This window comes from Paramormyrops kingsleyae, chromosome 24, assembly GCF_048594095.1.
Source record: "Paramormyrops kingsleyae isolate MSU_618 chromosome 24, PKINGS_0.4, whole genome shotgun sequence".
Classification (NCBI taxonomy): Eukaryota; Metazoa; Chordata; class Actinopteri; order Osteoglossiformes; family Mormyridae; genus Paramormyrops; species Paramormyrops kingsleyae.
The window spans coordinates 3,182,549-3,207,819 of record NC_132820.1 but is presented as its reverse complement, the minus strand read 5'-3'; the positions used below and the strand labels follow the sequence as shown (position 1 = coordinate 3,207,819).

The 25,271-nt window shown below is 42.8% G+C and overlaps 3 protein-coding genes and 1 long non-coding RNA gene across 8 annotated transcripts in view; 1 reads left to right on the top strand and 3 right to left on the bottom strand.

Moving 5' to 3' along the window:
* Positions 1–90: 90 nt before the first annotated feature.
* On the bottom strand, positions 91–6,874 carry LOC140582370 (uncharacterized). Its single transcript, XM_072706738.1, has 7 exons — positions 4,897–6,874; positions 4,009–4,133; positions 3,474–3,764; positions 3,051–3,305; positions 2,783–2,962; positions 2,383–2,466; positions 91–2,287 (listed from the first exon to the last, which is right to left on the bottom strand). The coding sequence occupies exons 2-7, from the start codon at positions 4,073–4,075 to the stop codon at positions 2,094–2,096; spliced, it is 1,071 nt and encodes a 356-aa protein (XP_072562839.1). The 5' UTR covers positions 4,076–4,133; positions 4,897–6,874; the 3' UTR covers positions 91–2,093.
* Positions 6,875–9,898: 3,024 nt separating this feature from the next.
* Positions 9,899–13,911, bottom strand: LOC111850358 (uncharacterized). Of its 2 annotated transcripts, none has more exons than XM_072706179.1 (6): positions 13,687–13,911; positions 11,555–11,836; positions 11,142–11,396; positions 10,871–11,053; positions 10,286–10,369; positions 9,899–10,189 (listed from the first exon to the last, which is right to left on the bottom strand). In XM_072706179.1, the coding sequence occupies exons 1-6, from the start codon at positions 13,751–13,753 to the stop codon at positions 9,999–10,001; spliced, it is 1,062 nt and encodes a 353-aa protein (XP_072562280.1). In that variant the 5' UTR covers positions 13,754–13,911; the 3' UTR covers positions 9,899–9,998. The 2 variants fall into 2 exon arrangements, with proteins under 2 accessions (XP_072562280.1, XP_072562281.1); XM_072706180.1 differs by lacking the exon at positions 13,687–13,911 and adding an exon at positions 11,962–12,285.
* On the top strand, positions 12,693–14,283 carry LOC140582159 (uncharacterized). The gene is made up of 2 exons (XR_011985079.1): positions 12,693–13,246; positions 13,387–14,283. It is a non-coding gene; the product is annotated as an uncharacterized lncRNA (long non-coding RNA).
* Positions 14,284–16,282: 1,999 nt separating this feature from the next.
* Positions 16,283–25,271, bottom strand: part of camk2a (calcium/calmodulin-dependent protein kinase II alpha) — a 55,494-nt gene continuing 46,505 nt past the window's right edge. For 3 of the 4 annotated variants that reach the window (XM_023824149.2, XM_023824168.2, XM_072706178.1), the window contains 4 exons: positions 21,672–21,747; positions 19,255–19,349; positions 17,412–17,653; positions 16,283–17,293 (listed from right to left, as the gene is read on the bottom strand). In XM_023824149.2, coding sequence (XP_023679917.1) covers positions 17,421–17,653; positions 19,255–19,349; positions 21,672–21,747 — 404 coding nt within the window. In that variant the 3' untranslated portion in view covers positions 16,283–17,293; positions 17,412–17,420. The remainder of the gene's footprint in view (positions 17,294–17,411; positions 17,654–19,254; positions 19,350–21,671; positions 21,748–25,271) is intronic. The other variant, XM_023824158.2, reaches the window with a different exon arrangement.

Below are 25,271 nucleotides of genomic sequence, written 5' to 3'. Positions count from 1 at the left end.
AGGGTGACTTCCTCTTCTGAACTGTGCACGCTAGTGAGGAGGTCAGGTCTGTGCCCCCCCCCCCCCCCCCCCCCATGCCTTGGAGGAGACCCGAGGCTACCATGCTAACCCTGATCCTCCATGATGCTCTGCTATTGTTCGCTAACGATCACACAGAATGTACCATGACAGAACAAGCTCAGGCTCTCATTTGGGGATCATCATGACTCTGCTGTTATCTTACAGACAAACACGTCCCGTAATTTAGCCCATGTAAGACCGCACTTGCGGTGAATGTATTATAACTGAAAAAGTCTGTTCTGCTAACAGGCCACAGGGCAGCTGTGCAATGGGTGCAAAATGTGATGCGGTTTATAAGGACCGTAGCGGTAACTACAGAGAAAACCTCACGATTAACAATGTGGAGGCTCACAAGGCATCAGATGCTATGTGACATCCGACAAACTAAAAGACTCAAAAAAAATCATTTTATTAAACACTTCATGCTTAATTAAATACATTGATACCACAGTAGTTTTGAATTCTCTACTCTGAAGGGTGTTGATTAATTTTCTATGACAATCTATGTAGCCAGGTGAATCACAGTAGTAAATCGACGCACAATTATAGTCTTTAATTTTAAATAACGTTACTTGACGGAAATTGTAAAAGCAAAGAAATTGCTACAAATCCCTTAGATAACAACCGTGCTTCAGGCTGAGGACCAGAACCTGGGGTCAGCGATTAAATACCAAAATGATTTACCGATGTAATGCACTTTGAGGCCATTGCACTTCTCAGTCCGGTTTATCCTAGCTATACGAAATGGCGTACAAAGTCTGCTTTTAAGAACCGGCAGACAGTAAATAACTATGGCTTTATCTATAATGCAGCCTGATACCAGGAGGAACATGAAGCCAAATGAATAAACAATGTCTGAAAAAAAAAATTTTAAAGAAATTTTAAAAATAATAATTATATATATATATATAAAACACACACACACTATTACCAGGATAGTGCAATGTTACAATACAAAAAATACTAAGTAGGGCTGTCCGATATTAATATTGACATTGCATGTTATACATACAATTCTCACATGGTAAGGACCGCGATGGTTAGCTGAGTAAAGATCAGGCGGGTTTTACATGCCGCCATTCTGTCCATACATTATGCCGCGGTATAATGACGCAAAAAGCTTATCATACTATTTTTATGCTTTCGCTATTATTGAATTGTTAATATTATTACTGTTGTTGTGAAATGATTGCAAAATGAATAGCCTAAATCATAAGTCAATAACGTACTATCGTCACGACTGTCGTATATAGGAATAATATTACAAAATTTGTGACTTTTTGCGCGCTTTCTACTGTAAAGGCTGACCAGTCAACTCTGGGACCATTGTAGTTCGAAAACCAACATGATTCACGCTACTGTGGTACTAACAAAGTACGACAGTTTTAGAAACCAGTCATACTTCACGTTAGTTTAACGACACACCAGACCGTGTTAGTTCAATGCTGACCTGTCGATGTATGGGAAACACACCCCAGTTCGATAGAATTGGTTCTGAAAATGTAACCAAAATTCTCTTCACTATTTCATACCGCTAAATCATCCAGACACCATACCATGGTATACGGTATTTTGATGATACTTACAAAAGCAGTGCTGTTGTAGTATTCTGAAACCTTGGTGTGTGGGGTGATAAAACTTGCCGAGCAGCTAGTTTCCTAGCCAAGATTTCGAAGTAGCGCTATATTCCGTAACAGCGCCTCAAGCCTAACCTAAGGCCAAATTAATTTTAGTATCTATTTATTGAATGGAGTTTAACTGATGCACATTTCGCTGATAATGTTAAAAGTATTTTATCGGCTATTACTGACGATTTCATAAATACTCCTGTATATCTCATTCATTCATTTTCCAAGCAATATGATTTTTAAATAGGACTGTTTAACAGTAAAGATTTGGTATAAATATTGAAGTACCACAGCCGCTATCACTTTTTACCATATACATTACGGCGGATTCTAGAGAGCAAGCCTCAGAAATATTGCTGACGGTTTTTGAAACTCCTGTGTAATTCGTTTTTCTTTGAGAGGCTGTTACGGCACTATCTGGTCGCTGGCCTCGACGACGCTGTATAAAGTACAGCCCATGTCGTTACTCAGGTCAGGAACAGCGATGGCTCCGTACTCCACTGTCCAGGCGTCCGGTGTCGCTGTCTTCTTCCTCTGGCTGTTCTTCTTCTCGTGAATCCTAACCTGGGCGTAAATCAGTTCGTCCTCCTTCTTCACGTCTAGGAGACAAAGACAAAGGGGGCTGTTCAGTATGGAGGCGGCAGTGAGAGAGCAGATCTTCCAGGATGTAATATGAATCATCATGAATGCTGACCTGTGGCGTCGGATCTTTTGACCTTTGAGCAGAGACACTGCAGTCCCACCAACACGGAAAAAAGTACGAGGACTATTCCAAAATCTGCAGACAAGAAGCTGAGTGAGTCATGGGACATAACAGTTCGATAAGAGAAGCACAAACCGCAGAGAGACTGTATGGATGGTGTGTTGAGGTTTTGGCTTCTTAGACACAAGAAAGGTTTTCACATTATATTCAAATAAGATCAAGCATTTATTTATGTTGCCTGGGATTTGACCTCACAACCTTCGTGTTGTTTGTACAATGCACTACTTGATGAGCTACAGGAGCAATTTAAACCTGTAATGAATTAATAATTTAACAAATTTTCGTGTTGCTATTATTATTGTTGAGTGAAGAGAGATCTGGAAATTCTTACCCCAGAGATAATGAATGTGGCGAGTATGATGGCTGTAGCAAACTATAGCTAAAGTCTCCTCCTTATCAAAACTGACGAGTATCTCCACGTTACTCAGTGCAGGCTGGGATTCTGAGGAATTCCTCCTAACTACGACCTCTGTCCCTTCATGCAACCTGCAGGTGAAATGTTCCCCAAGTCCTGTAGGGTGAAGCACAGAGTTTAATCAAACGATCGTAACTGCAGTGAAAGGCTTTTACTTTATTTACTCGTGTCTCCAGTGATCTACCTGGGCAGGGGATGAGTTCGCGTGTGACGGCGCCGTGGCTGACATGGTTCCTAACTGAACACGTGAGATTACCCTGCACGTTCTCCTTCAGTACGACGCTGTTATTCTGATAGATCAGGGAAGATACAGTTCTGTCCAGTTTCTGGTTCCCCAGGGTCCAGCTGAATTCCTTGGCGTCTCCCTGTGAGGAACAGGACACCCTCATCGCTCTGTGCGGCAAACAGAGCTGGGAGAGAGTCACATTCGACACTGGAGCTGAGGAAGAGATGCACAGGTCACAAGCTGCTGGTGATAATCCACACACACACAGCGTAGAATTTCAGAACCTGAAATGGGCCACAATGGCAAGTTTACTCATAAGGCTTTTATATTTTAAATTATATTTTAAGAAGTGAAAAAAAACAGAAGAAAGCGAAAACATACCTTCAACATTCAGTTGTATTTTACGTGAGTTGCCTCTTCCTTTTTCATTATAAACATCTAAATTGTAAATTCCAGAATCATTTTTGAAAATTTTGTTCTTCTGTAAGGTATCATTCAAAAGGAGCCATGTAGTTTGTTTCTTTGAATCCCGAGCAATAACTATATTATCCTTCACCAGTTTCCATTCATGAATGCTGAAGTTAACGTTTACACGCAGAAGCAGCGGTTCCCCTTCAGCAGCGTAACACGGAACCGGTTCCCGTCCTCTGATGACACAAGTGACGGCAGCAGCTATGAAACCACATATGTGAAAACGTGAAAAAACGAGGAAACTGCATACAAAATATACAGGAGCTCTAACCCTTTCTGACCAAGTTAAGGCCATCTAATTTCAGTATTTCAATCACTTTAGGAACCTTATATGTTAAATAGCTCTGCAATAACCCCATCGCTAACTTTAAGGTAAAATGTCCTGTATTGTACATTAGCAGGGATAGAAGCTGCACTAATACAGAATGAACAATCTGTTTCTTACCGTGTGTCGCTGAGATTAACAGGAGCGTGAGTCCAACAGGGAACTTCAATTTCCCTCCTGGGTTCATGGTAAAAATCACACGCAGGAGCGCTGGGTGAGTGACCTCCCTGTCCAACACGAAATCACTGTACAGAGGGTCAGAAACAACTGCTGTACGCCGTCTGCTATATCCTCACTCTGCTGTAGAAGTAATGATGCAATGTGTTTATGTGCACCTTCTCTAAGTGTCAGAACCGTTTCAGGGTGTGCGCATGGTGTGAAAATGTTAACCTACATGCAAGGCAAGAGCAGCGGAAGAGCTCAGAGAGACCATAAGGCCTGTGTCTTAAGTTACAGGGCTTGTAACCTGTAAAATTAAAATTACCATTATAAGTGAATTATGCATGCAGGTAGCTTTTGCATACATACATATATATATTTTAGTGTTACATATAATGTAGTTTGTGCACGTTGTATTTTGTTACATGTTGACGTATGTTGCATCACGGTCTATGAAGAAACGTTGTTTCATCTCACTTTGTACGTGTACACAGCTGCTGATAAATTAACTGTGAACCTTGAGCATCACAATGAATCCTGGATGTGTTTGTATATAACAAGGACGTCTGTAGCTTACACCCTGTGAAATGGCCAAAATAAATGTCACCGTGCTTGTAGTGAATAAATACAGTTTTATTTATGAAAACACCATTATGTTTCTTGTATTAATACTGGCACTGATATTTCTTAATCAAAAACTAAAAGACATAAAAGCGACAAATTAACCTAAACAAATAAATAAGTAACCAGCCATCATTATGAAGTGATAGAGATCAAACTTGCAAACTTTCAGCAGACAAAAGCACAAACACTACTGATGCGGAATCAGAATGCTGTTGCATTTCCTACTGTGCATCTCCATGCTGATATTCGGAGCCTCCAGTCTGAGTGCGTCTCTGCTCTAAAGGACACTGCAGGTCGTCAGAAACACGGCGTCCGGCTCGCAAGGTGTCCGGGTGCTCAGGACGGCCGCTTGCCGGGTCGTATATGTAACCCGCTGCAGAATCTGCACTGTTCAGTAGGGCTTCCGCTTAGCCTGAATACTAACACTTACAGCAAATATGAATAAGAAGCTAAGACTGAAATAAAGGCTCTGCAACCTGAATCATGGTCCTGAGCTACTGAGGGTGATCGGTCTCACTGCCGTCAGTGCATCTCTCCATTTTCTATACCCATTGGTCTATACAGGGGTGTGGGGGTCTGGATCTCAGGAAGCGCAGGGCGGTAGGCAGGGAGGGTGCGATAGCCCTACACGCACAGCAGGGGGCAGCAACGGAGCCGCGTGCCTTGGAGACCTGAGGCTACTGTGCTGACCCTGATCCTCCATGCTGCCCTGATATTACGATCCAACAGAAGGTACCGAGACAGGAGAAGCTCAAGCTCTCATTTCAGTCAGTGTCCAGCCTGATAACGGCCTCTTCAGTTTCCTCGTCGTACTGTAACCTGCGACGCATCGATATCCTGCACTTAAAACACCCTCAAACAAATCAAATCATGCCTGTGGTTGGGGCTGGGCGACATAAATGATGCATCAGCTTATCATGGTATGACATTTAAATGATAAGAAAATGAGAATTTTCGGTAAAATGCCGATAAGGCACATTTCTTGATGGTAAACTGCTTCTCCACATTTTTGCTGCCTTCCAGCTGCCAGGACACTGGGAGGGAGCAAAAATGTGGATCATCTGGTTTGAGAAACATTGACCGAATCCAAACAAAGCGCACGACATGCGGCTGTTTCGTTAATATCGTGGAACAGATAAGCACACCCTCAGAGCAAACGTCAACTGTCGGTGAAGAAAGGGGCAACTCAGCAGCCACAAGACCTTTTGAAAAAACAAATATTGTGGTAGAGAGACGTTGGTGGTGTGGCAGTATGTTGGCACGTTAAACTACAGACTGGTGCTGTGTAGTGTAAACTCTGCCAATAGCTAGTGCCTGCTGAAACCAGGAACACTGCAAACGTAATTCAGCCCCTGAAGCAGTGCTATCCAATAGCACAAACAGAATGCAAACGCTTACCGTCACAGATACCAGCAATCGGGGTTTCCACTTTCAGTCTGACGTAATAACGGACAATTCACGTCCTGTATCACTTAAAAACGGGACACGGCGTTTTATTTTTCACTATGGGCTGCCAGCAATATCGAACCCGTCCCCTGGAATGGGCAGAGAAAAAACCCGGCAACAAACTGAACGCCGGCGTTTTCTAGTGTTACATCTTGAGAGAATTTTAAGCAAATATGAAGCCTTAAAGTAAAGAAATAATGACTTGAATTATGTCGTGACAATTATTGACATCAAATGAAAAAAAAATCTCGCTATGAAATAGTTTGCCCTATCGGCCAGCCTGACCTCTGGTGCAGGTTCTGCTAACAGACTGCAGTCCAGCGAGAAGGCCGTGCAATGCATGCAGAAGTGATGAGGTTTATATGGAGCCAGATGGTAACTACAATGAAAAGCTCACGATTAACAATGTAGACACTCACCAAGCATCGATTCAATGTCAGAAGTTGTCCTGTGATGTCAGACAAATCATAGGCCCAGGAAAAAAACAACATTTTATTGAACACGTAAATATTTAGTTGAATGTGTTTGTTCTTGACATCCAGTATATGTACAGCAGGTATTCAGACTTGCACAAAATAAACTATATACAGGCCTGAACTGGGTAGCTCGCATACTGGGCATTTTTCTGGTGCACCAGTAGGTTTTTGGGCTGTTAAAATTTATCAGGGACCGCTGTCCACCAAATCCATACTTAAAATATTTCATTTCTGTTCTCATTTGAAAAAAAACTGATGTGGTTAAATTTGCTGATGGACCCGCTCGTGAATCCTAACCTGGGCGTAAATCAGTTCGTCCTCCTTCTTCACGTCTTGGAGACAAAGACAAAGGGGGCTGTTCAGTACGGAGGCGGCAGTGAGAGAGCAGATCTTCCAGGATGTATATGAAGCGTCATGAGTCCCCTGACCTGTTGTGCCGGATCTTTTGACCTTTGTGCAGAGACACTGCAGTCCCACCGACACGGAAAAAAGTACGAGGACTATTCCAAAATCTGCAGAGAAAAAGCTGAGTGAGTCTCGGAGACATAGCGCTTCCATAAGAGAAGCGCAAACCCCAGAGAGACTGCATATGAACTCAAATGAGGTCAAGCAAACTAAACCAAGTAATGAACAAACTGATTCATTTCTCCCCCGATTTAGCTGTCATTGTGCGCCAGTTTCTAGCTGATACCAATAGGGGATAATTTCAAAAGCTGACAATGATACAGATTGTTTGGAAGGAGGGTTCTGCTTAAATAAGTTTAAAGTGACACTCCACCCAAATAAATTTACAAATTAATAAATTCCAAAAATATTAAAGTCTTTATTTTTTGGTAATAAATGCACCAACTCTGGCATGCAACAGTCCCAAAGTATGTATTTCAGAACTGTATACATTTTATACACTCACCTAAAGGATTATTAGGAACACCATACTAATACGGTGTTTGACCCCCTTTCGCCTTCAGAACTGCCTCAATTCTACGTGGCATTGATTCAACAAGGTGCTGAAAGCATTCTTTAGAAATGTTGGCCCATATTGATAGGATAGCGTCTTGCAGTTTTCAAATATTTATTAATTGATGAATTGATCAGAGAAGATACAGTTCTGTCCAGTTTCTGGTTCCCCAGGGTCCAGCTGAATTCATTGTTGTCCCCCAGTGAGGAACAGGACACCCTCATCTCTCTGTGCGGCAAACAGAACTGGGAGAGAGTCACATTCGACACTGGAGCTGAGGAAGAGATGCACAGGTCACAAGCTGCTGGTGATAATCCACACACACACAGCGTAGAATTTCAGAACCTGAAATGGGCCACAATGGCAAGTTTACTTAATTTGTAAAGGTTTTTCAGAAAATGAAAACATAACTTCAACAGTGAGGTTTAGTTTAGCTGAGAATCCTTTTCCATTTACAGCATAAATGCATATTGAGTAAATTCCGGAATCATTTTTAAAAACTTTGTGTAATATGTTTCTGTAATATATTGTTCAAAGGAGCCCATGTACTTTGTTCACGGGAATCATAAATCGGTATGCCATCCTTCACCAGCTTCCATCTGTGGATACTGAAGTCAACATTCATTTGCAGACGCAGCGGTTCCCCTTCAGCAATGTAATGCAGGACCGGTTTCTGTCCTCCGATATCACAACTGCTGGCAGCAACTATGAAATCACATGTGAAAACGTGAAAAATTAGGGAACTACATATGAAACATAGGAGAAAGTTAACACTCTGACTAACTTAAGCCCATCTCATTACTTTTTACACTATATTAATCACTTTACAAATCTTACACATTGTATAGCTCTAGTATCGTCCCATCGCTAACTTCAAGGTGAATTGACCTGTATTGTACAGTACATTAGCAGGGATAGAAGCTACACTAATCCAGAATGAACAATCTGTTTCTTACCATGTGTCGCTGAGATTAAAAGCAGTGTGACCCCAACAGGGCACTTAATTTTCACTCCTGGATTCATGTTAAAGATCACAGACAGCAGTGACGAGTGAACAAACCTCCTTCCAACACGATATGTCTGTGTAAAATGTCTTCGAATTCATAGACAACTGTAGTCTTAGGATCTCGGTTCCCCTGAGCTGAATCTAGGGTCCCCTAACTCTATTGCAGGAATGATGTAATCTGTGGCAGTTGGAGTACACTTGACTGATATCTGAACCAGCTGCTCAGATGTGTCGCCGCCCCGGTGGTACCTCTCGAACAACGCCGCTCCGGCCAGCTGCCCATCTCGGCCTTTCTCAGATCCGCCCATTGACCTAAAAAAGCTTACATGCACCTTGTCTATGTTTGTGAACCTCTTCAGGGTGTGAATGTGGTGTGAAAGTCTCAGCCTACACTTAAGATCTCCGAAAGCCTTTAAGTCAATTGTCTTGCAAGTTGCAGGACACAGACTAGCATCGCTAGCATTACATGCGTGTTAAGCATCCATGTAGCAGTTACACATGTATACAATCATTTTACAATTACATTTAATGTAATATACCAGATACAGCTAATAGCTTATGAAGCAATCGAACCATGCTTGTAATGGATTACCGCTGTGTTATTGATGAAAACACCATTATGTTTATCGTATGATATGCAAGCAACAAATTAAATAACGAAATAAATGAATAATCAGCAATCATTCTGAAGTGATACAGATCAAACGACGGACAAAAGCACAAACACTACTGATGCGGAGTCAGAATGCGGTTGCATTTCCTACTGTGCATCTCCTTGTTAACAGGCAGAGCCTGCAGTCTGAGTGCGTCTCTGCTCTAAAGGACAGTGCAGGTCGTAATAAACACGGCGTCCAGCTTAAAAAGTGTCCGAGTGCTCAGGACAGCTGCTCGTCAGATCGTTTATGTTAGAGGTTCCCAGCCCCTGGTTCCCGAAACACCGAGGGTTTACCAGAGGGGCTGGTTAATTTCCAGTAAGAAACAATACATATGTTGATGGCCTGTCCAGTTTTTTCTGTCACCAGACGATGACATGAACTCAAAACAAATGCATTTCAGACCATGCCTGAGGTGCACGTACTAACCAAAAAGTCTGTTTTGCTAACAGGCCACAGGCCAGCTATGCAGTGTGTGCAAAATGTGATGCGGATTATAAGGACCCAAACGGTGACTACTGAGCAAAGCTCACGATTAACCACGTGGACGCCCACGTGGCGTCGATTCTGTAGTACAGAAATTGCTTTGTGTCATCAGACAAACCACAGGTCCAGGAAAAAATAGCCTTCTATTAATTACATAATACTTAAACATTTAATAACAAACATTATACAGAAATTACAAACATTATAATTGAATTTTATATATACAGTATGATTGATTCTAGCTAGTTTCAGAAATATTGCTGATGATTCTAGCACAGGTTTTTAAGATTCCTGATTTCTTTTCAGTGAGAGTCAGTTATGTCCTGGACGACTGCATACAAAACACAGCCCATGTCGTTACTCAGGTCAGGAACAGCGATGGCTCCGTACTCCACTGTCCAGGCGTCCGGTGTCGCTGTCTTCTTCCTCTGGCTGCTCTTCTTCTCGTGAATCCTAACCTGGGCGTAAATCAGTTCGTCCTCCTTCTTCACGTCTAGGAGACAAAGACAAAGGGGGCTGTTCAGTATGGAGGCGGCAGTGAGAGAGCAGATCTTCCAGGATGTATATGAAGCGTCATGAGTCCCCTGACCTGTTGTGCCGGATCTTTTGACCTTTGTGCAGAGACACTGCAGTCCCACCGACACGGAAAAAAGTACGAGGACTATTCCAAAATCTGCAGAGAAAAAGCTGAGTGAGTCTCAGAGACATAGCGCTTCCATAAGAGAAGCGCAAACCCCAGAGAGACTGCATATGAACTCAAATGAGGTCAAGCAAACTAAACCAAGTAATGAACAAATTGATTCATTTTTTCTTCCCTATTTAGATGAACAGTCCCAGAGTACTCTATACAGAAGAACTGTAGACATCTTATATATTTATAACTTTAGCCACTTTGGGCTGCCATAACACATTTCAAATACCTAGTTATGTTATTTAAATTAATAACAAAAGAATCTGCCATGGGATTTACTGTAGTGTCAATTTCACAAATGTTAAAATGATTCCACACAGCAGACATTTTTCGTATTGTTTGGTATGCAGGTGTGCAAAGCAGTATGGGTCACTATTTTAAAGGGATTTTTTGGCGATAAATATCGGCTCATTTTTAACCGTCAGCCGATGGCTGATTGTTGCGGTATTGGCCGATACCAAAGAGGATTCTGGAAATTCTTACCCCAAAGATACTGAATGTGGTGAGTATGATGGCTGTAGCAAACTACAGTTAAAATCTCTTCCTTATCAAAACTGACGAGTATCTCCACATTACTCTGGGATTCTGGCTGGGATTCTGAGGAATTCCTCCTAACTACGACCTCTGTCCCTTCATGCAATCTGCAGGTATTATGTTCCCCAAGTCCTGTAGGGTGAAGCACAGAGTTTAATCAAACGATCGTAACTGCAGTGAAAGGCTTTTACTTTATTTACTCGTGTCTCCAGTGATCTACCTGGGCAGGGGATGAGTTCGCGTGTGACGGCGCCGTAGCTGACATGGTTCCTAACTGAACACGTGAGATTACCCTGCACGTTCTCCTTCAGTACGACGCTGTTATTCTGATAGATCAGGGAAGATACAGTTCTGTCCAGTTTCTGGTTCCCCAGGGTCCAGCTGAATTCCTTGGCGTCTCCCTGTGAGGAACAGGACACCCTCATCTCTCTGTGCGGCAAACAGAGCTGGGAGAGAGTCACATTCGACACTGGAGCTGAGGAAGAGATGCACAGGTCACAAGCCGCTGGTGATAATCCACACACTCACAGCGTAGAATTTCAGAACCTGAAATCAAAGCTAGTTTACTCAATTCACAAGGTTTTTTAAATGATATATTCAGAGCTGAAGAAACAGAACAAAATGAAATCATACCTTCAACATTCAGCTGTATTTTAATTGAGTACCTTCTTTTTACAGCAGAAAAATTTAAAGAGTAAATTCCAGAATCATTCTTAAAAACTTTGTTCTTCTTTAATATTTTATTCAAAAGAACCCATGTAGTTTCTTTGTGTGAATCCTTAGCAATAACTATTTTATCCTTCACCAGGTTCCATCTACGGATGCCGAAGTCAGCGTTCAGATGCAGAAGCAGCGGTTTCCCTTCAGCAACGTAACGTGCAACCGGTTGCCGTCTTCTGAGACCACAAGTAGCAGCTACAAAAACAGCATGTTAAAATGTGAGAAAAACAACAGAGCTACAAATGAAATATGCAAGAACTCGAACCCTTCCTGACCTCTTGTTACTTCTTACGCTATATTAATTGCTTTAAGAATCTTACACGTTACGTAGCACTGGTATAATCCCGTTGCTAACTTTCAGATAAAAGCTGCAGCAATGGGGGACTTTTCACACTGTCTACTGTCTCCTCAGTCTGCTGCAGAAGTAATGATGCAACAAGCTTATGTGCACCTTCTGTCGGTGTCTGAACTGCTTCAGGGTGTGATTGTGTTAACGTTCTCAGAAGGATGTTAAGACCTTTGTCTTACAAGATGCAGGGTAGTAACATTACTATCATTACATGTGATTTGTGCATCTGTGTAGCTTTTGCACACGTATACATTAATCTAATGTAGCATAATACTTTAACCTGAATGTGTATGTATATGACAAGGATGCATACGGCTTAGGAAAGTGTACACCATTCAGCAGGGCTTCCGGTTAGTCTGAATACTAACCCTTACAGCAAATATGAAAGTAAGAAGCTAAGACTGAAATAAAGGCTCTGCAGGTTCGACCTGGATCATGGTCTTGAGTTACTGAGGGTGATCAGTCTCACTGCCATCAGTCCATCTCTCCATTTTCTATACCCATTGGTCTATACAGGGGTGGTCGCTCCAAATCAGGCAGTGAGGCAGCCTGCGAACCGCTACAGCTCTGCCAGGGTAATCGGTCGGTCTCTGTCCACGCGATCCAGTTTAGAACACTGGCAATGTCTTGCAGATGGGGAAGGACCGCAGAGTTCGATGCATTTTATCAAGGTCTGTCGGACTTTATTAAAGACGAGCTGGCTACACGCGATCTCCCTGACACACCGGAGGACTTAATCTATTTTGTGCATTTCTTCATGTAGAGTATACCCACATATATATTCCATACCCACAAGCACATCTACCTTCTTACTTTTCCCCTCGGTTGCCATGAGTTTTTCAGGTTTACATCGGATGCTTAAATATGCATGAGGTGATTTGCATTGACCATGTATGGTTGAACAGGGGCGTGTAGAGGGCGGAATATGCGGCAAATCCACGTGCGTACAATCCCAGGGAGTGTGCGATTTAAAAAGCGTATATTGCTTGGAGGTGTGCGTGCGCATGTTTATATACATCTGACTTTTTCTTTGCGTACGTCATTTTCGTCGTCTGAGCGCACATACACTTTTAGTATGAGTTCTACACAACGTTTTATAAATGAGACCCCTGATCTCTCCTGAGTACCTGCTGAATATCGGGACCTACAGGGAGTATTCAGGGTCTTCATGAAGCTGGACCTAAGGAACGCCTAAAATCACCTGATCAGGATCCAGGAGGGTGATGAATGGAAGACTGCATGCAACGCACCCACTGGTCATTATGAGTACCTTGTAATGCCATTTGGCCTTACCAACGCTCCAGCCGCGTTTCAAAAATTAGTCAACGAGGTCCTTTGTGATATGCTTAATCGGTTTGTATTTCTTTACCTTGACAACATCTTAATCTTTCCACAGAATGAACAGGACCATGTGCAGCACGTCTGCAAGGTTCTCCAGAGACTTTCAGTAAATATTCTGTACGTCAAGGTGGAGAAACGTGAGTTCTACAGATGCACCATCTCCTTTTCAGGGTTTATAGGCAGTCAGACAGTGGCCGCAGACCTGCACACGGAAGGATCTGCAGCAGTTTCTGGGGTTCACTAACTTCTATCAATGTTTTATCCAGGGGTGCAGTATGGTTCCTGTTCCACTGACTGCAGTGGCTCAGCAGGGTTAGAAGCTGCACTAATACAGAATGAACAATCTGTTTCTTACCGTGTGTCGCTGAGATAAACAGGAGCGTGAGTCCAACAGGGAACTTCAATTTCCCTCCTGGATTCATGGTAAAAATCACATGCAGGAGCGTTGGGTGAGTAACCTCCCTATCCAACACGAAATCGCTGTATAAAGGGTCAGAAACAAGTGCTGTACACCGTCTGCTATATCCTCACTCTGCTGTAGAAGTAATGATGCAATGAGTTTATGTGCACCTTCTCTAAGTGTCAGAACCGTTTCAGGATGTGCGCATGGTGTGAAAATATTAACCTACATGCAAGACAAGAGCAGCGGAAGAGCTCAGAGAGACGTTAAGGCCCATGACTTACAAGTTACCATTACTGTTATTACACATGTATTACACATCCACGTAGAATTCACATTTAGTATATACATTCATTTTATGTGTCATACGAAATAATATCATATTGTATCCTGAATGAGTATGCATATTATAAGGATGTGTGTAGTTTATGACAATGAAGTAACGGTGAACCTCGAGTACCACAATGAATCCTGGATGTATTTGTATATAACAAGGATGTCTGTAGCTTACATCTTATGAAATGACCGAAATAAATCTCACCATTCTTGTAATTGATAAATACAATTTTATTTATGAAAACACCATTATGTTTATTATATCAATACTGGCACTGATATTTCTTAAAAACTAAAAGACATACAAGTGGCAAATTAAACTGAACAAATAAATAAGTAACCAGCCATCATTCTAAAGTGATACAGATCAAACTCACAGAATTACAGAAGACAAAAGCACAAAAACTATTAATGCAGAATACTGTTACATTTCTTACTGTGAATCCTCAGTAGTGTTCAGAGCCTATAGTCTGAGTGCGTCTCTGCTCTAAGCGTAAACCGCAGGTCGTAGTAAACATGGTGTCTGAATGGCCGCTCGTGGAATTATGTTACAAGCTATACAGTCTATTTATTGCACAAGAATGCATTATGTTGGCGATTGGAGGGATAGTGCAGGAATATTCTTATTAGTCACATGGGCAATAATAATATCAATCATCCTAAAGCTAATAACAATTATAGAGCAACCAACTGCAGTTTGTGCATATATTTTGCGTGGTTGCTATGTGACCTGAAGTGAAACTCAATTATTCATGTCCGGTTCTTTGAATATCTGTGTGCTTCACATAAAATCACGTTGTTGTGTTTTTACAGCTATTGGGGAGGCAGGATAAGGAACGGTGGGTTAGTACTGGAGTTCAGGGCCGGACGCTGTACTGTAAACATCCTCTTCTGCAGTTACATCAGTGTGGAGCTGAGATTAAAATGCACAGACGCCTGCACACAGACGCAGCGGCCAAAGATTGCCGGCTTTTAAATGATGCGTTAAACAAAATGTACATATTTTTTGCAAGTTACTCAGTTTCTAAAGGATAATGGGAAAACGTGGGGACGGTGACAGTGTCCGTCTCAGAAGCAATGCCGGACGCAATGTTTTGGTCCCAGAAATAACCATTAAAATCAAAATCTATCCACTAACTATATTTTTGCTTCCATTTTCTCCGATATCTTCTGTATATTAATTTGACATCATTTTCAGTGTAGATTAAAAATATTTTCATATAAAGTTCACCAATCCTCATTAAATACATGTAAAGCATCAGTACAATAATTATATACATACAAAGTAATCAAACACGGAAAAAGTATCATTTTCACTACAGTGTGCTGTAGTATTTACACAATCTGCACTAAATACTAGATATTTTACATGAGTTTAAGGTGTATCTGATCCCTTTAGTTCAACAAACACAGTACAAACCGCATGCATCAATTTAAAACAAAATATTAAACATCCTTTATGTAAGTTCTCAACAATAAATATTCTCAAATCTCAGTAATATCGTCTCAGAAAGTCTGACGAGGCGTCCACTGCCATGAGGAAGTACAAGAGCACATTCAGGAAAGCTGGTTTGATGGAAGTTCTGATACTGAATCCAGAATCTCTTTAAACCTAGCTGGACTATGTGTGAGGTTTAAAGTTAAGCTCTCCCAAAGGCCCAGTTTGGTACTTGCTATATAAATGCAGCACATATTAGACAGAATCCCTGAATCAAGTTGTTTTTTTTGTCTCTCTATTTCAAACTGGTTTGCTTCCAAATAAAAGGTTGCAGAAGTTAAACAGCTCCACAAATGTGTTGATTTCGAATTATCATGCAAAAGTCAGGCCATTGGTTTATTTTTGTGTCATGTGATTAAATGCTAATGTTCAGTTTTGTCTCACTTTTGCACTGACATCATATCAGTATCTTTTATAATGTTTAGTACTAGTTTCTCAGTGGCGTCGTGTATCTCTCCATTAGCACATAAATTTTAGCCTGTCTGGTTCGCATCGTCGTTTGCAAAACAAGCTCTCTCCGCCCCCACCCCCAGCCGAGCTGATCTGAGAACAAAATACATAACGTTTTTTTCACTCTCAAAGTCAAATTATGACTATGAAACGATACAGATAAGCAGGAAGTGGGAAAGGAAAGAGTAGCAATTGTGGACAATTTTAACACGGCCACATTCACATCTCTTCTGTTCTTCATTTAGGAAAATAAACGATAAAACTAAATAAAAGAAACATACCAGTGCTTTTATTGCAAAAAATCCAGGGTGGCCTCCAATAAATTGCTTTAAACTTTAAACCATCATCCACTGTAAGCAACAAAACACGTTCTCTCATCCAAGAATCATCGCACAGCTTGTTAACTGGAAGAATAAAGTAATAAAAGGTGGCTTTAATAACTATCCTCTGTCCGCAAAAAAAGATTCTGTGATTTTTCGAGCTTATCAGCATTGTAATCTGGGTCAGGATATGACGTCGTCATTGTGATATACTTTGCACGACAGAATAAGTGACTACTGACTTGTGTCTCTACAAATTAATTTATGAGCAATGTGCATCTAAAAAAGGAGGTCATTCTGTTTAAAAGTCAAATGAGATGCACTATCAAGTGCGTACTGCACTGAACTCAATAAACACATTCAGTACTCGCATTCAACGAAGAGGGACAGAAAGTACGTGATATCTTTGGACCGAACGGTTCGCTCGACTGATGTGTTGCAGGTAGCCCCAGTGCTAAGCAATGGGCCAATGGCAGACCTTTCTCAAGGGATACATTTAGACAGCATCGCAAGCACACTGCTGATACCATGTGGTTATATGGAAAGTGAAAACCGCAGCAGCTGAAAGGCGAGTTTACTTTCAGTAGTGTCAGGAAATGAAAGTGATTCCTGGATTGAAAAAAACCATAGAACATATAAATGTATAATCATGCCTGTATTAAGTTCTACTAAAATAGCTAAACAGGAAGGCCAAAGAAACGATATCTAGTGTATGCACCCGTATGTATACAGGATATGTGTGAATATACATCTACATGGTGACTCAAATGTGCGACTCCCATAGCATCATTCATACGGATCAAGCAGCGAAATAAACACGATTTAAGTAAGAGATGAGAAGCAGAGGGTTGCAGATCCTCGAGCTGGTGGGCGGTGCCCCCCCCCCTCCCGGACAGTCAGCTGATCACTGGCGTCATAAAGAGGCTTTTGACTCATTTCCCTTGGAGAACTTTCTTAGCTGGAAAAAAAAATGAGTACAGACAGGATGTCGTGTATACATCACATACCTTTTGGAACAATTAATGAACAGGAGGCCGCACCACCAGGTGGCGCTAGCTGAGAATGTCGATACCTACCTAGATAACTTACTTAGCTATGGCAGAAGGGGCCCCGGAGCGGTGGAAGTGCACTATCTGCCACTTGCCGTCGCGCCTGTGCCAGATCCGCGACTCCTCCGACTGGGCCGTGCGCGGCATGCCGTTGGTGTCGATGTACTGAGTGATGCGGATGTAGGCGATGCAGGCCGCCTCTTCCCCGATCAGGTGGATGTGGGGGTTCAGGATGGTGGTGTGGACCGGCTTGCTGTTTTTGGACCACACTGACAAACATAACACAGGTCGCGTTACCGGAAACCCTGGGCTATCCCCAAGCCTTTGCCTGAGAACAGGGCTGCCCTGCAGAGGTGGACATTTCAGGTCCAGAAAGTAAAAATCCAAACCAGGATTTCATGTCAACCAACCAGTTGAGTACTCTGTGACTGTGACTCTTTATGCTCAACTGGTTGGTTGAAATGAAATCCTGGTTTGGATTTTTACTTTCTGGACCTGAAATGTCCACCTCTGCTGCCCTGGGATTAACAGTCGGCTGGTTCATAATAAATCCCCGGGGCGCCGAATGGTCAGTCCTGACTTCCCTCGAGTTGACACATATTCAAACACTGAATGGTTTCCAATTCCAATTAGCATTTACCCTTTTCTGTTTTCTGAGATAGAATTCTCTTATGTCAGGTTATGCGACTCCATAATTGCCATTTTTAATGATTCACTAGACTGAATGCTTGTATTAACGGGCTTCACTCAGTGTCTCTCTCCCCATAATTGCTTTAATCAGCCCCATTGAAGCTGCCTTCCCTTCCTCGGGGGACAGGAACTGACAACAAGCCATTAAAATGGACAGTTAATGCAGAGTTTCCTACAAAAGCCCACCAGCAATTTCCCGAAGCAGGAAGGAGACGACGCCTTGCAGTGATGCATGACTGGAATCTCCATTCTGACTAATGAGAATAACATCATTTTAATTTTTGTGAGCAGATGCGTTTAACCACAATGATGTATGTTTTTCAGAAGCTGGGGTCACACAGTCCCTGGAGCAACTGGAGATTAAAGGCAGTGCTCAAGGGCCCAGGGGTGAAAACACCATTATGTTTAGTGGTCCACTGACCCCGGGATTTGAACCGACAACCTTCTGATTACACGCACAGCGTCCTAACCCACTGAGAATTTCCGGGCCAACTTTAAAGGGTGAGCTGGTATCTGCCCCTAATGCCCCCACCGAAGACCACCTACCCCACCTAAGGTTTCAACCCCAAAGCCAACAGTCATTTTAACCAGGCAAGAAACAATGAACCCAGATAATGCCACTCCACCACACCCCTTCACCCATCTGCCAATGTGCCCCCCCCCCCAAACAATTAGAGTTTAGCGATTAATTGTCATTGTTGACACACCACAGCGCACAACAACGAAATGTTGTGCACTGTTCACAAAATGCATTTAACCCACATGTGCCAATGTGACACAGCTAACTCAGCCCCTGGGGAGCAGTGCTTGGGGGCCAAACCTTGCTCAGGGTACCTCAGTGGTGCCTTGCAGGTCAGGGATTCGAACCTGCAATTTTTCAATTATAAGTGCGCTTCCCTAACCAATAAGCCACCACTGCCCAATTGACTATTTACAGGACTGCTAATTGTTAACCCCATAACTGCTGCTGATACTTTAAAAAAAAAAAAACCAAGATCTGCAGTTATTTTTAAAGCTGATAAAAAGAGAATGATTGCCCTGCTACATACTGGTTCACTATCCAGCTGTATACTGTACATTTGTATTTGAAATATTTTATTTATATAAAATAGGTTGGAAAATGAAGGTTTTGTAGGAAAGCACACAGTATCACTGTCCAACGACGATCTTCTGTTCTTACGGTTCTCAAAGTAAAAGCGATGGAAGTCCAGACCCTCGACCAAGTTCCCCAGGGCCTCGGGTTCGAAGGCTGTCACACTGGGGTCGCACATTTTCCTGGGGACAATGGTGTGAAGAAGGAGCGTGATGAGAACCGTTTCTGACCCCCCCTGTATGCCTTTAATGTGTTATGGACGTGTTAGCTATGTCGAAATACTACAAGTCAGTTTTAACCGACAAACCACAGGGGAAGTGCCCCCCCCCCCCATACGTTCTGTTCCACAGCTGCAGGCTAAAGACCTTCGCAACTAAACCCCCGTAATGCTGCCATTAATTCACACATCGACATCATATTCTGTCAGCTTGAGTGACATCCTGATCTTCAGTATATGTGTCTCTTTAAGACCGTAACAGTTCCTGCCATTAGTAATAATAATAATCCGACTGGGAAATACAGATAATTAACCATTTTTGATTTGACTCTTTCTTAATCCACCCAACTCGGCATACTCATATTTGACTGGTTTAAATCAGCACTTAATAGCTGTCATCTGAAAAAAATGGCGGGGAAATGTAAATATAATGTAAAAATAAATATGAGCGTATATGTAAATTTAAGGCCGATAACTGAAGAGCAGATTTCCGAAACTGACTCAGTCCACGGGATACTTTTTCAAATGAAATTTCTGTGGACCGAGTGAGTTCTGGAAATTTAATCAAAGTTCTTCATTGGGCTACATGAGGACTGAGTGAGTTTGGGATCCCCGCACTGTAACATATGATGAGGAAGCCTGACTTTAGGTCACTGGCGGTCTCATCTTACACACAACAACAAACGGACTGAGTGAGTTTGGGATCCCCGCTCTGTAACATATGATGAGGAAGCCTGACTTTAGGTCACTGGCGGTCTCATCTCACACACAACAACAAACGGACTGAGTGAGTTTGGGATCCCCGCTCTGTAACATATGATGAGGAAGCCTGACTTTAGGTCACTGGCGGTCTCATCTCACACACAACAACAAAGGGCCTGAGTGAGATTGGGATCCCCGCACTGTAACATATGATGAGGAAGCCTGACTTCAGGTCAGCCGTACTGTACAGTGCTGTGAACGTGGACGGTAAGTCTGTCTGACCAAAGGAGGCCCAAGTCGCGGCACGTTCAGAGGCATTTCCATCTGAATCACGATCCCCAAACTGCGCCCCAGTAGCCGTGGGAAACACTCGCGTTACCCCCCCACACGAAGGAGAAAAAAAGGGCCTGATGTGATCAAGCATGACGATCAAATGATAAGAGGACTTAAAGGAAGCTGGCTGACGTGTGTCCACCAGACGCCAAGCAGATACCCTCATAGATCACCTTCGGTTAGTCACCCAACCGTTTCTCTACTAAAACATGCAAATTAACAAACAATGTTTCACATGCCTGCACACATTTTCCACACAGATATTTTCTTTTTATTAAGAGTCATATTTTGATTGACTCGTTCATTTCTGTTCTTTCCATTTTGTTATGAATTGCAATTGTAGTCACTGGCTCCCAATGGGATATTAAGCACAAATGTTTGGTGTTTTATGTTATTGCAAAGGTAATACTAATTAAAAAGTCCCCAATGAGACTGCCTGACAATCAACTTTATAACTCAGAACGGCCTCTTTTAGAAGTATAATTTGGGTTGCAATTTATTACTACTTGAAATGAATGTTTTACTTAAATGTAGTGGTTGTTTCTATTATGATATATATTTTTTGTAAACAAATGAATAAAGTAATGGTTTTTGTTATAAAACCAATAATTTTGCAATATTTTTTCCTGAATTAAGCAAGCGTCCCAAGGCTTTCTGTGAGTGCTATATGTGTGTGTGTGTGTGTGTGTGTGTTTGGGGTTAATTATCAGATCCTGCTACGGTTTGAATGACAACATCTAAAAGTAAAACATTATTCAGAATAAATTTTCAAGGGTTCTGAAGCCCTATGGTCAGGGATTGACATAACTGGGGCACGGGTGCGTATTCGCCGTATAAAGTTTGAAAGACACATTCGCTCTGTTACAACAAAAAATTGCCATATACATCACTTTGCATGGTATCAGTTATGTTAATCCCTGCCTTCAGTCAGTGATGTCCAGAGGGTGGTTCTGCTGAGGTCAAACAGACGCTCCAAAGGTCAGTGTCCACAAAGCAAACAGTCTCTCCCATCATACTGTTCCATCATTTCATCCTACCCATCAATATGTCCTACCGCTGGCTTCTGCGTGAGCGTCTGGTGAAATTACGCCCCTTTTCTCATGCTTGAAGAAACGCCCGTCGATCTATCCTACCTTGCGCCGGAATTTGAGTCTAGTAATTTGCTTCATTTTAATGGCTAACGCATATTTAATATCTGACTCCGTGAGGTGCTTCAGACCGAGGCGCTGTGTGGGGGGGGGGTCTGACTCACGCGTAGCTCTCGAAGTCCCCATTGCTAATGGCCTCAATGAGCTGCTCCGTCACCTTGATGATTTCCTGTTTTCTCACTGAGGGACACAGAGAGTCGGCTGTCAGTTCAGAGCAGCTATAGGCCGTGACCTCAGTCTCCCAAAGCCGCTGCATAACCAAATGCCATTTTACTACATTTTACAATAATTCCGTTATAATCTCAACGGCACTTGCTCTGTACCTGTGACACCCAACCAGTGCTACTGTATGTTCCTTGTGTGCAATAATGTCCAGCAGGATGTCAGCTGACAGTCACATGATGCTGGTTATATTTAAATACGTCCACAGAAAGTACCCAAATGCCCCGGCTGGGGGGGGGGGTAAATGCCCACAGTACGAGCCTCAGCCCAATGCCACTTCCTGTTATTAGTTTCTATTAGTGTGGCACCGTTTAACTGGTTCCTTAGTCGCATTCATAAGAGACGCCTCACTGCGTTATCTTACATTATAAAACACGGCATCAGTCAAATGTTTGGACACACCTACCCATAGACAGGTTTATTTGTACTATTCTCTACGTTTTAGAATAATTATAAAGATATAAAACCTATAAAATGACATCTATGGAATTATGCACTGACCAATAAAGTATTAATTAAACAACGAAAATAATTTGTTGGAGGGGGCAACAAACTCCTCCAAAACCATTTCTGATGTTTAGGTCAGGTGCTGCGACACTATCACTCTCTTTTACTGTGTCCATACTTTTGACTGGTACTGTCTATCTGAATGATCTTCATCTCACAGCTGCTGATGACGATGAAGTAACCCTGAACTTTGCACCTTGACCTAAATGCAGGTGTTTACAACCAAGCACCGTTTTTCTGTGGGTTTGGAAAGAAAATGGGCTTGTATGTGTTTGTGCGATGTGCCTGAGTGTAACAGTGTGGGTGCGAGTGAGTGTGAGTCTTTGTAAACATCAAAGAGCATCATTTCTGTGTGGGTGTGTGTGTCTCTGATCCCTGTGTGTGTGTGTGCGTGGGTGGGTCTCTCTCTCTCTCTCTTTTCCCTGTGTGTGTGTGTCTGTGCTTCTGATATCTGTGTCTGTGATACCTCTGCCTGTCTGTGTGTGTGTGTCTCCGGTATTTCTGTGTATGATTTTGTGTCTTGAGGCTTTTCACCTGATTTTAAAACCTGGTATTGGGCAATCGGATCAAAAGTTCACAGCTGAGACACATCGGCATTCACACCTCTTATCTATTATGCATCTCTAAGATGTTCGTTACTGCACACGTTACTTCCACATGATGGTGAAATGGACCTGTGCACAGTTATTGTCACGTCCTTGCAGGGGACGCATTAGCTCGCATTAGCATTTACATTATAAAAGATATGTGGTCAATTGCATCCCAGACCACCTCGGCTAATGGTTTGATTGATCAGATCGCAATGCGTTTGGTGGTCATTCACACCTATGTTTAGCACTGGCCAATTATAATCCTATAGGCCAAGACGCATCTAAAAACAAAGTGTAAACAAGGATCTGATACCTTTGCTGCCTGTCTGTGTCTCTGATACCTCTGCTGCCTGTCTGTGTCTCTCTGTGTGTGTGTCTCTTATACCTCTGCTGCCTGTCTGTGTCTCTGATACCTCTGCTGCCTGTCTGTGTCTCTCTGTGTGTGTGTCTCTTATACCTCTGCTGCCTGTCTGTGTCTCTCTGTGTGTGTGTCTCTTATACCTCTGCTGCCTGTCTGTGTGTCTGTGTCTCTGATGCCTCTGCTGCCTGTCTGTGTCTCTGATACCTCTGCTGCCTGTCTGTGTCTCTGATACCTCTGCTGCCTGTCTGTGTGTCTGTGTCTCTGATGCCTCTGCTGCCTGTCTGTGTCTCTGATGCCTCTGCTTCCTGTCTGTGTGTCTGTGTCTCTGATGCCTCTGCTGCCTGTCTGTGTCTCTGATGCCTCTGCTTCCTGTCTGTGTGTCTGTGTCTCTGATGCCTCTGCTGCCTGTCTGTGTGTCTGTGTCTCTGATGCCTCTGCTGCCTGTCTGTGTGTCTGTGTCTCTGATGCCTCTGCTGCCTGTCTGTGTCTCTGATGCCTCTGCTGCCTGTCTGTGTCTCTCTGTGTGTGTGTCTCTTATACCTCTGCTGCCTGTCTGTGTCTGTGTCTCTGAAGCCTCTGCTGCCTGTCTGTGTCTGTGTCTCTGAAGCCTCTGCTGCCTGTCTGTGTCTCTGTGTCTCTGATGCCTCTGCTGCCTGTCTGTGTGTCTGTGTCTCTGATGCCTCTGCTGCCTGTCTGTGTGTCTCCTTTGCCCAGTTCTGTGGGGGGGGGGGGGGGTCCCTGGGGCATTTTCTGTCCATGCTACAGTAAGGGAGAGTTCAATCCTGTTTCAGTTCAGTGCTTGCAGATCATGGTCAGGTGGCATGCCCATGGTGGCGTGGGTGGGGGGTTAGTGCCCGCAGCACGCCCCCGCCCTCTCCACCCCCGCCATTAAGAACCTCAGCGCTATGCCACTTCCTGTTACTACTTTGTGATTATATCTGTGAAGTGTGGCAGCTGGTTCCTTAGTCGCATTCATAACAGAGGCCTCACTGCATTATTTTACATTATAAAATACAGCACCAGTCAAATGTTTGGACACACCTACCCATAGACGGGTTTATTGTATTATTCTATACATTTTACATAAGAACATAAAAAATTTACAAACGAGAGGAGGTTTTTCGGCCCAACAAGCTCTCAGAGTTGTTAAAATCTTATCTACCTCTGATTTAAAGGAACCCATGGTTTTAGCTTCCGCTACACTAGCAGGAAGACTATTCCATACTCTAACTACACGCTGTGTAAAGAAGTGCTTCCTTAAGCTGTATTTATATAGATATAAAAACTATAAAATAACGTATATGGAATTATGCACTGACCAAAAAAGTATTAAACAGCAAAAATAATTTGTTGGAGGGGGCAGCTCTGTGGGTTGGGACTCAGAAAGTCACTGGTTTGAATCCTCTGGTCGGCAGAGTGATCCCACCATTGAAACCTTGTCCTGAAAGAGGTCCCACATATATACTGAGCTCCCATTGGCTGCTTTTCCATCACTCTTTGGTTAAACTCCTCCCATAGCATCAGGTGGTGCGACAGGTCCCTCCCTTTTACTGTGTCCATACTATTGACTGGTACTGTCTATCTGAATGATCTTCATGGTTCTTCAGGGCCTGAAGCCTCTCACAGAGGACTCCGCAGGTTCGTAATTACACCTTTGTGTGGACTCTCCATTCATTTCTACGGGGAGAACTCTAATCGCAACATCTGGACCGTCACAGCGACCCAGCCCGAACCTTAACCACAAGTAACTTTGGTCATTTTTAGTTTTTTGATTGCATTCACAGATTTTTGTGCGGATCTGAGAATTGCTCCCCACAATGTCAAAATAACAGGTTTTTATCAAATCGTGGGGGGCAATTGATCCCTGGAGGCTGCGGGGCGACCCGCTGAACATATACTCTGTATTAATCAGAGGCATATTCCGTACATTATAAATGACACGGAATATGCATTTTATTATAAGAATGGGAGGTGATGCAATGCTGAATGATTTATGACTTCCTACAATTACTGCCTCAATGCTC